Source organism: Megalopta genalis, chromosome 10, assembly GCF_051020955.1.
Source record: "Megalopta genalis isolate 19385.01 chromosome 10, iyMegGena1_principal, whole genome shotgun sequence".
Taxonomy (NCBI): Eukaryota; Metazoa; Arthropoda; class Insecta; order Hymenoptera; family Halictidae; genus Megalopta; species Megalopta genalis.
The window spans coordinates 12,003,520-12,017,904 of NC_135022.1; the positions used below are offsets into that span (position 1 = coordinate 12,003,520).

At 49.1% G+C, this 14,385-nt stretch overlaps 1 protein-coding gene across 5 annotated transcripts in view; it reads right to left on the reverse strand.

Annotated features, from left to right (window-relative positions):
• Positions 1-14,385, reverse strand: part of pum (pumilio) — a 200,083-nt gene that overhangs the window by 10,706 nt on the left and 174,992 nt on the right. For 3 of the 5 annotated variants that reach the window (XM_033469603.2, XM_033469606.2, XM_033469605.2), the window contains 8 exons: positions 5,048-5,434; positions 3,512-3,752; positions 2,350-2,514; positions 1,685-1,804; positions 1,273-1,567; positions 948-1,188; positions 377-767; positions 52-220 (listed from right to left, as the gene is read on the reverse strand). In XM_033469603.2, the coding sequence (XP_033325494.1) occupies positions 52-220; positions 377-767; positions 948-1,188; positions 1,273-1,567; positions 1,685-1,804; positions 2,350-2,514; positions 3,512-3,752; positions 5,048-5,434 (2,009 nt within the window). Of the gene's footprint in view, positions 1-51; positions 221-376; positions 768-947; positions 1,189-1,272; positions 1,805-2,349; positions 2,515-3,511; positions 3,753-5,047; positions 5,435-14,385 lie in introns of all 5 variants that reach the window. The other 2 variants (XM_076524726.1, XM_033469604.2) reach the window with 2 other exon arrangements.

Genomic DNA, 14,385 nt, shown 5'->3' on the forward strand with positions numbered 1-14,385 from the left:
ACGAAAGCGAACGAAGCATCCGCCGTCGTTTATTTATAAACCTCAACTTACTTGTCGTTGAAGCCGCACACTTCTTCGATCAGCACGCAACGCTCCTGTCTCGTGGCGTGAGTCACGCACTTTTCAACAACGTTGCTCGCGAATTTGTGTTGCGACAGAGTAAGTACTTTACCCCTTACGCTGCTGATCAACTGCGCCTTATCCTCTGGTTTTCCATGTTCTTCGAATCAGACGAGGTTGATTAGTTAACTTTCTTACATGCAAAGCCTGTCCCGTCAAAACTTGAGCAACTCGAATACCTTTCTTATTGTTTCATGGTTTAAAGTAGCCGAGATATTTAAGGTGCTCAAGTCCTAGCAACGAAAGTTCCACTTACCGAGTACATGCTGGATAACGTAATTACCATACTGATCTTGAATGAGCTGATCAGTGGCAGCGTGCAGTTCTTGAAGGATGCCCTGAGTTTGTTCAGGAGTGCAATGCTCTAGTATACGTTGGATGACTCTGCACCCGTACGGATGAGTGCTCAACGAGTAGACCTGACCGGCGAACGCTCCGATCACGAACTGCAGAGCTCGAGGCTCGACGCACTCAATACATTTCTGCACCACATGATTCCCATTTTGATCTTTCACGCACTTCAAAACGTGACCATCGAGCTCCCGGACTATCTCCTGCTGCTGTTCGGGTCCGATCGATTCCAGAGCCTTCTGAATCACTCTGCAGCCGTACATCTGCAGTGCCAAGGGCAGCACGTGTCCTCGAACCTAAACGCAACGAAAAAGCTAATGTAGCCGAAGTTTTTACAGCTGGACGAAAAACAGCTCGGACTCGACAGGTCATATCGGAAGATATTCGATCACTGTATCCAATCAGTTGACACGCAAATATAATCATCGTTAGGTATGCCGCGACGGGACGAACGAACGCGAGCTTGGCGAACTTACCTTTTGAGCGAGGGTGGATTTCTGTTCCGCCGTGCCGAACTCGAAAAACTTCTGAATAACATAATTCCCAAAAACGTCTGTCATCAGTGAATAAGCGGAGGTAAGGATTTCTTGGAACACGAGCTGCTTTTCGCTGGCCGAGGCCCGCTCCAATTTCTGCTGAATGAAACGGGAGCCGTGCTGATCTTGACTGAACTCGACTATGTGATTGGCCAGGTCGCGTAGCTGGAGGCTCGGGAACCTGAAGCGCGAAAGTGGACATTGATAAGCTCGGTGCAACGCGACACTGTCGTCGGAGGTGGCGCGCGGCTGGAGAGAACCGTACCGGTTATTCCTGAAGTCTTCGAGCAAACGTGATCGTCCTCCAGCGTTTTTGTCCCCGATGCTGGTGGTGCCTCCGCGGCCGGGTTTGCCTACCAAGTTAGGGAAAAGGGAGCTGCTGGAGCCGAAAACTCCATTAGCCGTTAAAGCTGGGACTGCGCTGGCACGGAACTTCGCCTCGGCCCCGGGAGCGGCGGACACCCGGCTAGCTCCGCCGACCAGTCCGCCCAAAGATCCTCCCAAAGTTGGTGGCGGTGTTAAGGATAATCCTAATGGGCTTGGGGACGCCGTTACCGTACCTGGAAACAGGATAAACGTTCCAGTGTCGAGCGGAAAATGGAAATCGGTGATGAAGCAGCCGCGCTTCATAGACGTTGTGTTTCCTCTACTGTGAAAAATCAAATAACGAGCGTTACCTAGCGCGCCGTAACTCTGCGGCCATTTTGTACGGGAATACTCCAAGCTGGGGCTGAAGGCGGAGGTGTTCCTATCGAAGGAGTCTCTTCGCGCGGTTGAAGAAGCGCCGAGACCCAGACCTGCGAACAAAAGCGAACCCTCTGGAGACTTTGGCCGAATCGATGCCCTCTCTCTCACTCTCTCTCTCTCTCTCTCTCTCTCTCTCTCTCTCTCTCTCTCTCTCTCTCTCTTTGATCCGGTTCCCGTTTCCCGGTTCCGATTTGGGAGACCACGTCTGCCTCAGAGACTTCGACGTTCTCGACGCCTCCACGTTTTCCGAGCCCTCGCGTAATCGGAGAGTATATCGGAAGATTACGTTACTGGTGTACTTTACAAGGATGGCTGACGTTCGGAAAGAGAGAACTACACACGTTTCTTTACAGACAATTTGGAAAGACGACTCGCACGGGTGGAGGAGAGGACGTAACTGGGGGTGGAGGGACGATCCGAACGTGGCGATATAGAACGACAAAAGACAAACGATCTCGCAAGAGAGGCATGCAAACAACACGTGTATCAGCGCGGGTTATGTACAGAAGAGAGTTCGAGGTGGTCGTCGAACGCCTGCAAAACCGGACGATGATCGCGCTTTCGCGTTTAGCCAGGGTTGGCTTAGTCTCAGTACCTGTGCTCTGTAGCTGAGCCGGAGAGCCTAGTGCCCCCAGAGGGGAGCCGCCGTATCCCAGGGCCGCTAATCCAGCGGCCAGTCCTGATCCCTGCTGCTGCGCCTGTTGTACCGCGACCGCTTGGGCTTGTGCAACCACCGCTGCTGCACTGCACGCTGCGAGACCTGCACCGAAACCCCGCAACCCACACACGCTCTTAGTTATCAATTAATCTGCCGTGCCTTACCGACCTCACACCGTCTATTAAGCCTAGAAGGCGGTTCCGTAACACACGCACATACACACGAACTCGCACACACCTTGGATATATCGACATCGATACTGGCCACGATCTCATTATTTTTTTACGTCACTTTTTCCTTCCCTTTCTCTCTCTCTCTCTCTCTCTCTCTCGTCTCCTTGCATTTGTTTAGTCAAAAGGTTAATTACGTGGCGTGTATACACGTATGTACAGACAACAGGAACAAAAAATGTAACTGGCAACGTTAATCGTGTATCATCATCCTCGGATCTCCTCGATGCACCGTCTTCGATATCACAGTGCGCCATGCATGTATGTACATAATATGTATACGGGAACGGATTGGACCTCGATCAGCCTGCTAACCGGGCGAGAACGCGTTAAACACACAGTTTTCCCGTTGATCCGACAAATTATTCCTGGACTTCGCCGCGCCGTAAAGTTCTATTAACAAGGGAGGGAGAAAACACACACACACCGGTGGACCGTTCGCCGGACCGCGCAGGACGGATTGATTTCGCCTGTCTTTACGGCTAAATATACACGGCACGCCGGCCGAAAACGTGAAATCATTCCGTGAATTGACGGAAATAGAGGTATGCTCGTTAAGACAGCTAACTTAAGCGCCCGCGAACTCAACAGCCTCGGCCGGCGGTCTCCGAAAATACTAGGTTTCGCGAGCGCTTAGGCATTTGTCACGCGACGACAGTGCTTTACGGAAAAATCGGTAAACGATTCCTTCGCGGACCAGTTAGCAGGTTGACGCCGATGCACGCCCTCGGATTCTCGCCGCCTCGCCCCGGTCCCTCTGGGCGGGCTCGCGGGGAGAGACAAGCCGGGGACAGAACAACAGGTATATATCTACAACGCCTGGATCCTGTTCAAGAGTCGAGGACCGGCTCGGTGATCGAACATCTTACCCAAACATTCTCCGGGTGTCGCGTTGCTGTGGGACGTTGGTGTCGGTTGGGAATATAGACTCGGCGGTGGCGGGGCCGGTGGTCCCGGTGGTGGTTGCGACGGGGCCCTGTTCACCAGAACCGGCGCAGGGCTCACCAGCCTCATGGGGGTGGCTGCCGAGCTGAGTCCGCGAACGCCGCCCATCACGATGGACCCGTTCTGATCGTAGAACGCCGGTATCACCTGGTACTGGCCCTGGACCTGCAACAGCCGACAATGTTCAGTATCTAAGTCGCTTGTTTCTGTCGCCGTAAGCGTGTTAATTTGTTCAAGGTGTAGCTTCGTCAACGAACAGACCCCAGACGATGGCCGGCAACTCGAAGTTGTGCCGATGGGGTGTATTCGTTGACACGTGTTTAGAAAGTCAGGATTATCTTCAATCCTTTGTGGACGAGCATCCTTAAAATAATAAGAATATTTCTTTCAGAGAACTAGATTGTGTACCGAAGATTTTAATGATACGAAAGGGGAATAATATATTGTGAGCTTTTATTATGCACATTATTAAATTATATGTTTAGACCTTCTGGAATAAGTTACATAATTTTGATGTTGTGAATATGTCAACATTCGTCCTCAAAGGGCTAAGGATGGGGGTGCGAGCCGAGCTATCTTAACGCACTATCTGCGGGTCACAGGTATCGAGCTTTATTTGCGCGTCCAGCGGTAGAAAATCGGCGGAGTTTGAAAAAATCCACGTTTCGAGAAACATTTAATATTTTAGAAAGTAACAATAAAATTTCGGCGACAGGTATATAACAAGAATGTTTAGGATTTCGATGGGATTTCTTTCAAATACATAACGAAATGTGTAAAAGCGTGTTAAAGACGACAGTGCGTTAAAGAACAAGGGATAGACATTCCGAAGGATCTGACCGGGTCAAGGAACACGTATTTTTAACAGTCGAACGACGAGACCCGGGTCCATTTGGACAGAGGTTATTTCAGCGTCTAGTTACGGACAATTAATTTCGATTTTCTACACGTTTCAATAAGATTTATGAACGAAGAGTTAACGTGCCCAGAAGACGCGCCTCGAACATTACGTCCAAAAAAAATCGACAAATAAAATTATAAATAATCCCAACTACGCTAAATTAGATTTCCGTCGAAGTAGACCGCCGTTGCGAGCGTTCATTTCGAGAATGATTTCTGACACGAAGAAACAACAAGAGGAGGTAAGCTGCCTGGTAGAACGAAACGAGCGCTTCTTTCAGCGTTCGGTTGTATCCGAAGTTCGAGTCGGTATCGAAGGCTAGCATGCCCACAAGAAGCAGCTCGGTGACATTAACGGACCGTTAAATTGCTCGCGGTTTATATTTAATCGCTGGCCAAGGACCTTCGAGAACGGCGCGAAAAAGCGAGGCGGAGAGGTGTATCGGCGCGGCTAGAGCCGGCGGAGAGCCGCCCCGACAATAGGATTTATTTCTAAACACGTGCGCGCGGGCCGGACGGCCGAGAAACGATAGAGAGAAACAGTCTAATTAGCCGCTTACAGTCTGCGCCAAATTATTTGCGGTGTCTTGGGCGGCAGCCGCCGCGGCTGCGGCCGAGGACGGTGTCATCGGCCTCCTGGGCGGCGGTGGCGCGGCCGCCTGCGGGGGTGCTTGCGGCAGCAACCCTGCGGGGTAGACCCACGGGGCGACCCCATAATACTGTGGCACCACCGGCGGAGGTGCTCCGGCGATCAGCGCACCCACGTACGGCTCTTGGCCGCTGATCACGGTGTACGGCGCGGTGGGGAAGTTCTGCTGTTGCTGTTGTTGCTGCTGCTGCTGCGCCTGGGACGCGGCCAGATACTGTTGCTGCTGCTGTTGTTGTTGCTGCTGCAGCAGCTGGAGCTGCTGCGGCGTCGCACCTTGCGGCTGGCTTCGGAACAATTGCTGAAACAGAATTCGGCCGTGTTATCGCCTGCTGGTCTTTTCGCTACCGAATAATGGAACGCGTTCGCTTTTAATGACGCCCGCGGCCCGAACACGCTCCCGTAATGGGACGGAATTTTTAACACGTTCGTCGCCACGTCGTCCGCATCTGGGGTGACGTTTATGCTGCCGGGTTACGGGCGTCGCGCCACCCGTAAATGTGGGCGACGCTCTTTTTCGTCTAGTTAAATAGGATTTGACAATTTATCAAAATTTCGTTTGTAAAGCATAATTGTATAATGGAATTATCATATGCTATCTACGAATCGTCGTTCACAATTTATGAACTTTTGAACAACGGATTACATCTTGTCGCTGTTCCAGCGTGAAGTGTTGAGACAGATCGCAGCGGATCAAATAAATAAATAGCCTTGTAGACACGTTCGATTACCCGTTTCTCGCGTGGAAAGCAACGAACATCGCGGAATCCGTGGCGCAGTTTGCACACGGTCGGCTCTCTAATTTTCCGCTTCTCGGATCGAAGAAACGTAATGGGGGGAGGGGGGACCAGCGTGTCCCGGGGTCAGAGAATCGATCTCCGGATTCCAGAGCCGTTATCAGGCGAATCTACAGGACTGTAGGGCTCGGGCGAACAGCTGGTAGTCACACGATATCGCATGCAAATTTTCGGCTAGAGGAACCCGCGAGGGGTGTCGTGGGGGAGGAACGTGGAGCAAGCGAGAGAGAGAGAGAGAGAGAGAGAGAGCCATTACGAACCACGTTAGCTCGTCTCCGTCGTCTTAATTTATTCGACAATGCTCTCTCGAGCGTTTACCGAGGAACTCTGGGCAGAACTCCAATCGCTCGGGCAGAGATTAAGGCACCTAAGGACCCGGAGAGCAGACGAGTCGTTGATCGTTCGAATTCGCGGTAACGTAATCTCGATGCTTCGAGGCCTGATTACGACGGTTCTCCTGTTACCGTGGAGCGGGAGCCACGGCGACGCGGGGATAACGGGGAGGGAGAATCGCGGGACCTGGTGCACAGGCTTATAACTTTCGGATCAAGGTCGCGAAACAGCGAGCTTCGGAGAGGAAGGAGTACAGGGTGGAGAAGAGGAAAAGAGAGAGAAGAAGAACGGCAGAGTAGAACGGAGCGAACGTCCGAGTTAAGGCGGTTGCGGTAAAAGCGGCGTTAAAGCCGGCGTCTAAGGCCTCGTGGCTCTGCCTCGGCTTTGCTTCGGCTCCGACTCGGCTCCGAGCTCGGCTCCGGCTCGGGTCGACGACCCCCTGCGGACGTTCACCGACAACCGTTCGCCTCTATGTTACCGGTACTCGTTCTGGACTCTAATTGACCGACAAACGCGGCTATGGTTTGACCGTGGACGGGACAAACATCGGGGACCGAGGAGTCGCGTGTTGTCCTTGTCGCCTCCGGTTCCACTTCCGCTCGAACCTCCGGACGTTCAACCTTGGACGACGCTTGGACGCGCTCGGTGTCGAGGCTCCAGCGACGGAAAACCGTCGGCGAGGCGGCGGACCGCGTTCAACACCAACCGAGGAAACCTCGACGAAATTCCTCCGGTGAAAACGAAGTTAATCCTGTACCAGCTGTTCGCCGATCGATCCCAAGGAATCCTGCCTGACGATATACGCGACACGCTCGCGCCTCGTTCTAGGCTCCGACAGGCGGTTCTATCTTATACAGCGGTGTTTTATTGACTTATTTTTTACCATTTACCTGCCCATTATTCGGTACAAAGTCCGATTGCTCCTTTAGAATATAAGCGATTGACCAAGGATGTATATAACAATATAACTATTTTTTTTTTAGATACGTAGACATAGTGCACTGGCTGTTCGTTCCTCCAAGCCAGGACGACTCAGCTATCTAGACAATAAGCAATGCATGTCGACGATCTGTTTTTTTTTATACAGGATGTCCCGAAAATGTCTCGCAATCCGGAAATGGGAGGTTCCTGAGGTGATTAGAAGCAACTTTTTCCTTTGCGAAAAATTTCCCCGAGGCTTCGTTTACGAGTTATTGACGAAAAACACTGACCAATAAGAAGCGAGCTCGGGCGGCGCGCGGCGGCCCAGCCAACGAGTGCGCGGAGTCCAGTTCCGCTCACTGGCTCGGCCGTCTCGCGCCAAATGATCTCGCCTCTGATTGGTCACTGTTTTTCGTTAATAACTCGTAAACGAAGCCGCGGATTGCATTTTCGCTAAGGAAAAAGTTGCTTCGAATGACCTGAGGAATCCCCTACTTTCGGATTGCGAGACATTTTTGGGAGATCCTGTATATGTTATTTCTAGTCTAAGAGTACTGCGAGCGATTAAGAAATATTTGACAAAAAAAGAAAAGGCTGTTATATCACGGGACGATATTATCGTATTCTCTCTCGTTCCTCTCCACGACAAACACTAGCTTCGGAGACCGCGTTGGACCAAGGACATTCCTATTGGGAGAAGATGAATACTCGTCGGATCCTGCGACGTCACCTTTCCAATTTCAACCAATGCAACAACGTCCTTATTCGAACCGGTTGTGCACCAAACTGGCTCAATTTCCAGATGTTCTGAATAATTCGCGGCCTCACCGTTGGCATCCGCTGCACCAAATAAGCTAAAATTTTGCACTTTACGACGTTTTCCGATCGGATTCTCGTAAAGATCCGCTGTTCAACGCTAAACCCGGCGAGCACTAAAAACGACCGACGCCGCGTTGCTTTATAAGAACCATAACGCCGAATTCGCCCAGACTCCGCGCCACTTTTATTATAATGCACGCTCCAACTAAGAAATCTGTTCGATCAATTCCAGCGGGAAAGTGGCCATAATTTCAACAATTTTAAAACGAAAAATATCAAGACCGGTGATTTCGAGCATCGCGGTAGAGGTTCAGCGCTAAAGAGGCTGCGGGGCCTCGCGGTACCGAGCTATATTTTAACAGCGGAATCGATAAGATCCTGAATCTCGGCGGCGGTCTCGGTAACAATGTTACCCGTCGCGTTTGCTCAACGATCGTCGCCGTAAGATTGCAGAACAAATTACGGGCGGCGCAGGCGTTACGAATGAATCGCCCCGGCGCTCTCCGTTCCTCGGTTTAATTTGCCCGGGAATAAGGATACACTCGCGCGTCTAATTAGGCAATTACGCGTTACCGATTACGAAAGGGACCGCCCCGTCCTCGTCTACCGTCTCCCGTTTCCCGTTTCCCGTTTCCCCGGGGAACGACCGGGGGCCGCGTTCGTCATCGCCTCCTCCGCGTTCGGCTTTCCCCGCCGTTCGGCCCGCGATCGTTACGCGTCGGCCATAAAAGATCGTCTTGGACCTTTAAGCGGGATAACGATCTGGCAAATAAATAGGCATTGTTCGAACAGAGCGGGGCCTCGTTCCTCCGCGCGAGACCGTAGAAACTCTCGGAGCCATTCACGGTGCGCCGGCTCTAGCCCTCCGAGAGTCAGCGATGCGTTTCGGGTATTAACCTCTTCCGGAAGCGGCTCGAGCTTCAGCCAAGGCCACGGTTACGTTCGATGATTATTCCACGCGCAAGCCTTCGGGACGGCTCTCTTTTCCCAACCCGTGGCCATCGCTCTTTGTATCGTTCAAGGTCTGCTGAACTCGGAAAACTACCGCCTCTTCTCTCTCTCTCTTTCTCTCTCTTTCTCCGTCTCCGCAGTGTCTATTTCTTCCTCCGGCGGGCGATTCGGGAGACAATGCTCCGGGAGAGCCACGGAAAGTATTACAGGTAATTCGGATGCGTCGTCGCGGCAGCTGCGACCTAGCCCTATATCTATCGGCGAAAGACCGAGAACGCTGTTTCACATGTTCTCAGCCTTGTGTATCGGTTACGAGGAAATTTAAAAATCAACCGGAGAGCGATAGAGAGAGAAGGCAGGGACGAGGAGATCCAGTTTCAATCAACTCCGACCCACTTCGATTGTAACCGACCGGAATCGTTAAGCGCTCGTTTAAGCGGCTCTCGGTCTCGCCGTCACGGCTGGTGTTCGAGGAACAGTCCGCTCGAGACCTCGATCTCCGAGGAAACCATAGACGCGTCTTCGCCGGCGGGTGCCGGATTACGTTCCAGATTCATTACGGCTGCGAAATGTTTAATAACACGGATTATTTTATCGCGGTCGCGGCGACTCCAGCGAGGAATAATCAGAGAGATATGTTCCGATATGGACTGCGCGTCCTTCGAGCTCGTGGAACCGTCGTTCGTCGTTTAGGCGTCCGTTTAGTGGATCCGCGAGGATGTTCATTAACCCTTTCGCTACGGGCGGGTTCTCCGCCGCGGTACTTCTGCTGAACGGAGCGCTGCATCGTCAGCGGAGAACCCGAGCTGCTTGAATGAATTTTTCGAACGAAAAAATTTTTCTCCAAAGGGTATTTATAAATAAAGGGTATTCCAGGGTATTTTATAACGTTTTAGCATGCGCTCTTTAATTTACAGTATGAGAGGAAATAAAACATTATGCAATATAATGCATCTTATGGAAAGTCACTATAGTGGTCCCTAGGTACCACAGTGGCACCATATGGAAAGCCACTATAGTGGTCCGTAGGTACCTAAGTGGCACCATATGGAAAGCCACTATAGTGGTCCGTAGTACCTCACTGACACCATATGTAAAGCCACTATAGTGGTCCGTAGTACCTAAGTGGCACCATATGGAAAGCCACTATAGTGGTCCGTAGTACCTCACTGACACCATATGGAAAGCCACTATAGTGGTCCGTAGGTACCTCAGTGGCACCATATGGAAAGCCACTATAGTGGTCCGTAGTACCTAAGTGGCACCATATGGAAAGCCACTATAGTGGTCCGTAGTACCTCATTGACACCATATGGAAAGCCACTATAGTGGTTCATAGTACCTCAGTGGCACCATATGGAAAGCGACTATAGTGGTTCATAGTTCCTCAGTGGCACCATATGGAAAGCCACTATAGTGGTTCATAGTACCTCAGTGGCACCATATGGAAAGCGACTATAGTGGTTCATAGTTCCTCAGTGGCACCATATGGAAAGCCACTATAGTGGTCCGTAGTACCTAAGTGGCACCATATGGAAAGCCACTATAGTGGTCGGTAGTACCTCACTGACACCATATGGAAAGCCACTATAGTGGTCCGTAGTAGCGAAGCGAAAGGGTTACGGATCCGGCTTGTTTGATTCCTGTTCTAAACGAAGATTACGTTTTGATATATCCCATCCCGAAAATTGTTTTATAGACCGTGAACGGGATTTAGTATGCAGTCTTCCGTTCCCGCAGATTTGCTCCACTATCGTCGCTATTATAGAGCAAATATCATAACGCGATATTGATCAACCGGAACGGACAAAAGGGGGTAATGCGCTAGAATCGTGTACCATTTCGCCGTTGATGCAATTAAAATATAATTCTAAAGACTACACGCGTGCAAAGTGATTTTTACACGTACCTTAGCACCGAGAAAGGTGAAATTATTTATTTCGATTTAAGATCCATGTTAATGGCTTAAACGAATAGAAGTAATTTACAATTTCATTTGATTTTAGCTGTGCTATTTAATGATTCATTTGGAAATATTTGAACAGTCGGGAACGTGTAATGAAATAACCAGTTTTACGATTTTCTCTGTTTATCTTGTTTAGTTGCTTTGTATAATTTATTACGTACGCATGTATAATCCACCGTTTACAATTCGTGTCAAAATAATTCACTAGTTCGAAGAGCAGTTGAAAGCGTCCGGATTTTAGACCAAAAATGTCGTGGGTTTTTTTTACGCTTTTTCCCGTGGGATCGCGACACCGTAAATGGACCACCCTCTATATACGTGGATCGTACACGGTTCTCAACTTTCAAAACTTCATTCTTGCCGCGACGCATCTACGCTAATAATTTTTAGAGAGGTCGATGAACCGCGATGAACTTTCATCTCGCAGCTACGGCCTCGTTAACTGAATTGCTTCAAGTTTGCGGAGTTTTTCAGGATAGCGGTCAGGCACTGCGTGGGAACGTAATTCCGCAGTGACCTGCTCGATCTAAAATCTTGTTTAATTGGCGTTAGGGCTGACGGAAGCCGTCCTGACAGAGTCGAGATTACTCCGTAGTTCCGGAAGAATAACAACAGGTGGAAGCAAGAATACTGCATACTAAAACCCTGTTCACGGTCCATAAAATAATTTTCGGGATGAGAAATGTTAAGAAGTAGCCTTAGTTTGGAACAGAAATTAATCTCGAGTACAGAATGTGCGGGTATGAATGAACAGTTTGTGCGAAGTTCTGAGAAGAAACGAATTGTTTACATAAGCAGATAAAAACTGAGGGGGAGGGGCGCTCAGGCGAGCTGCATCGCGAACCCTCTTCGATAAATTCGGTTAATCGCTGCAGTGACGCTCGGATATACAGGGTGTCCCATAATCATGTTAGGCTGATTCCAGAGGTCGTTCGAAGTAACTTTTTCCTTAGCGAAAACGCTATCCGCGGCTTCGTTTACGAGTTATTAACGATAAACAGCGACCAATCAGTGGCGAGATCAGCTGACGCGAGGCGACCGAGCCAATGAGCGGTCGAAGCCCAGTTCTGCTCGCGTCAGCTGATCTCGTCCCTCATTGGTCATTGTTTTTCGTTAATAACTCGTGAACAAAGCCACGAATTGCATTTCCGCTGAGGAAAAAGTTACTTCAAATGACCCCAGGTATCCGGATGTTAGCATAATTATGGGAAACCTTGTAGAAAGATTAAACTATTCTTCATAAAAATTCCAAGCATCGATTAAAATGATACCAAGATCAAATGATCGATCTACAGCAAAATATGCGTGATATCTTCCATAACACTTTGACCGCCACGCCGGTCATATGTAGATGATACAATCATTTTAACGAGCTTGGAACTCGATTGTTGGCACAGTCTATTAAGTTAATCAAAATTGATTTGCACCTACAACATTCAAGAGTACTACACAAGTAATTTCTATAACAAATCTTGTCTCTGTTCTTAACATGATGAAGTAGGTTTTTATGACTTCGCGTGATTTTTGTGGATATTGCGGTCAGAATAAAGAAGAATCTGAACAAAAGAAATAACGGATTTGAAGAAATTATATTGTAACCATTTCATAAAGTCGGAATAAAGAAGAATCTGAACAAAAGAAATAAAGAATCTGAACAGTGAGTTATATCGTAACCATTTCATAATTATTAATCCATAGCCGTAAAAATAGTTAGGATTATGGATTAATAATTATGAAATCCTAACAATTTTGAGGACTATGGATTAATAATTATGAAATGGTCACAATACAATTTACATATTTCCATCAGTTTGGAAAACACTCCCGACGAGATGGACACGAGTAAAATAGCATTAGAAAATGTGAAAACAGAAGAACAGATGTTCCTGAGAACATCGTCCAGCTCGACTATAACCCCGTGGGCTATAGTTCGCGGCCCGACGCAGCAGTTAGCGGCCGGGAGCGTTGCATCTTGGCAAACGGGAGGACGGAGTCAACAGGTTGATTGATAAATCACCGATTCGCGGATAGATCGCGAGGATCGCGCGCTGGTCTGCCATTCGCGATAGACAGAGGAAGAGAGAGAGAGAGAGAGAGAGAGAGAGAGAGAGAGAGAGAGAGAGAGAGAGAGAGAGAGAGAGAGAGAGAGAGTGAGAGAGAGCAAGAGGGGGGAGGGGACGCGATCATCGACAGGCCACTCGATTCACGGCACAGTTTTCAATGGAGTTACAGCGTGAGCCATTACCGCAGAAGTCATTAGTGCCCTCGAACGGGAAGCGCTGAAACGGACGCCTAAATGGAAATCACGGTGATTGCGTTTGAAAAGGGGGGTGCAAAAAAAATGGGGTTGAAGCTCGACACAGAGGAGCGGAGGCAGAGAAAGCGAACACACGTCGGGGAGCGTTTGATTTTGGTAAGGGTGGGAAACAATGGCTGCGGTACATTGTCGTAGGTGAGCCGGGAGAGGAGAGACAGAGAGAGGAGAGGGTTGGGGATACGTTCCTGGAAGTGTGACTCACTGTTGAATACGTAAGGTTTCCGCCGGCGGCTTGCAAATCCGTGCTACAATACAGGCCTATTGATTCCTCCTCTCCTCTCCACACTCTCTCGTTCTGTCTCTCTTCTCTCTCTCTCTCTCTCTCTCTCTCGTCCGGTCTCTCTTTAGAGTATCCACGGTTGAAGAGGGAATCTGGCACGAGTCGACCGTGACAATCGTTGCCAGATTTTTCGAAAACCCTGCGCTCGAACCCCATCCCATCGTCTGCTGGCCATTATCCGCTCTTAATGGCTCGCGGCATTCGATTTTTCCCGCTGCCGAGTTCACTGGACCACCGGTCGGTCAACGACGATCGATCCTGGCCGAGTTTATGACCCAACTTTTAGGTTAAGGGGTTGCCAGAGAACAAGCCTCGCATTTCTCGCGATAGGAACCATCCGGGGCGTTTCGGATGACCTATACGTCGCGAGAAGGTTCGACCAAGCGGCCGATTGCAAATGCTATTTGAATGTGAAAAGAATCATAGTGGCGTAAGCCGCATTTTCCTCATTGCAAGGAGCAAGGAGTGTTCCCGTTTGCTAGTACGCGTATCGTTTCACTGACCAAGCTTGTTGCTAAGATTTAATTTACTGTTAAGTTAATTTACGTAACTTTATCGTGTTTATTTCACTAGCCTCTTTAACATTCTAGCGTGTACAGATTACATATTTTAAGATATTAGCATTAAACCTACCAATAAAGGTCAAATGAACCATTTCATATTTTTCGTTTAAGGATTATTGTTATTACAAGGACAAATGTAAAAAATGACTATGTCGCATTGCAGCGTTATGGCAGTCACGGGTAACCATTATATGCTAAGAATATTAGAAATCATGGTAAATTCTCTCGAATTGTCTCTCAGCTTGTGAACGAAAATGGACAATTTGGAAAAAGAGGATACATTTTTATAGTTACTGATAATGAGA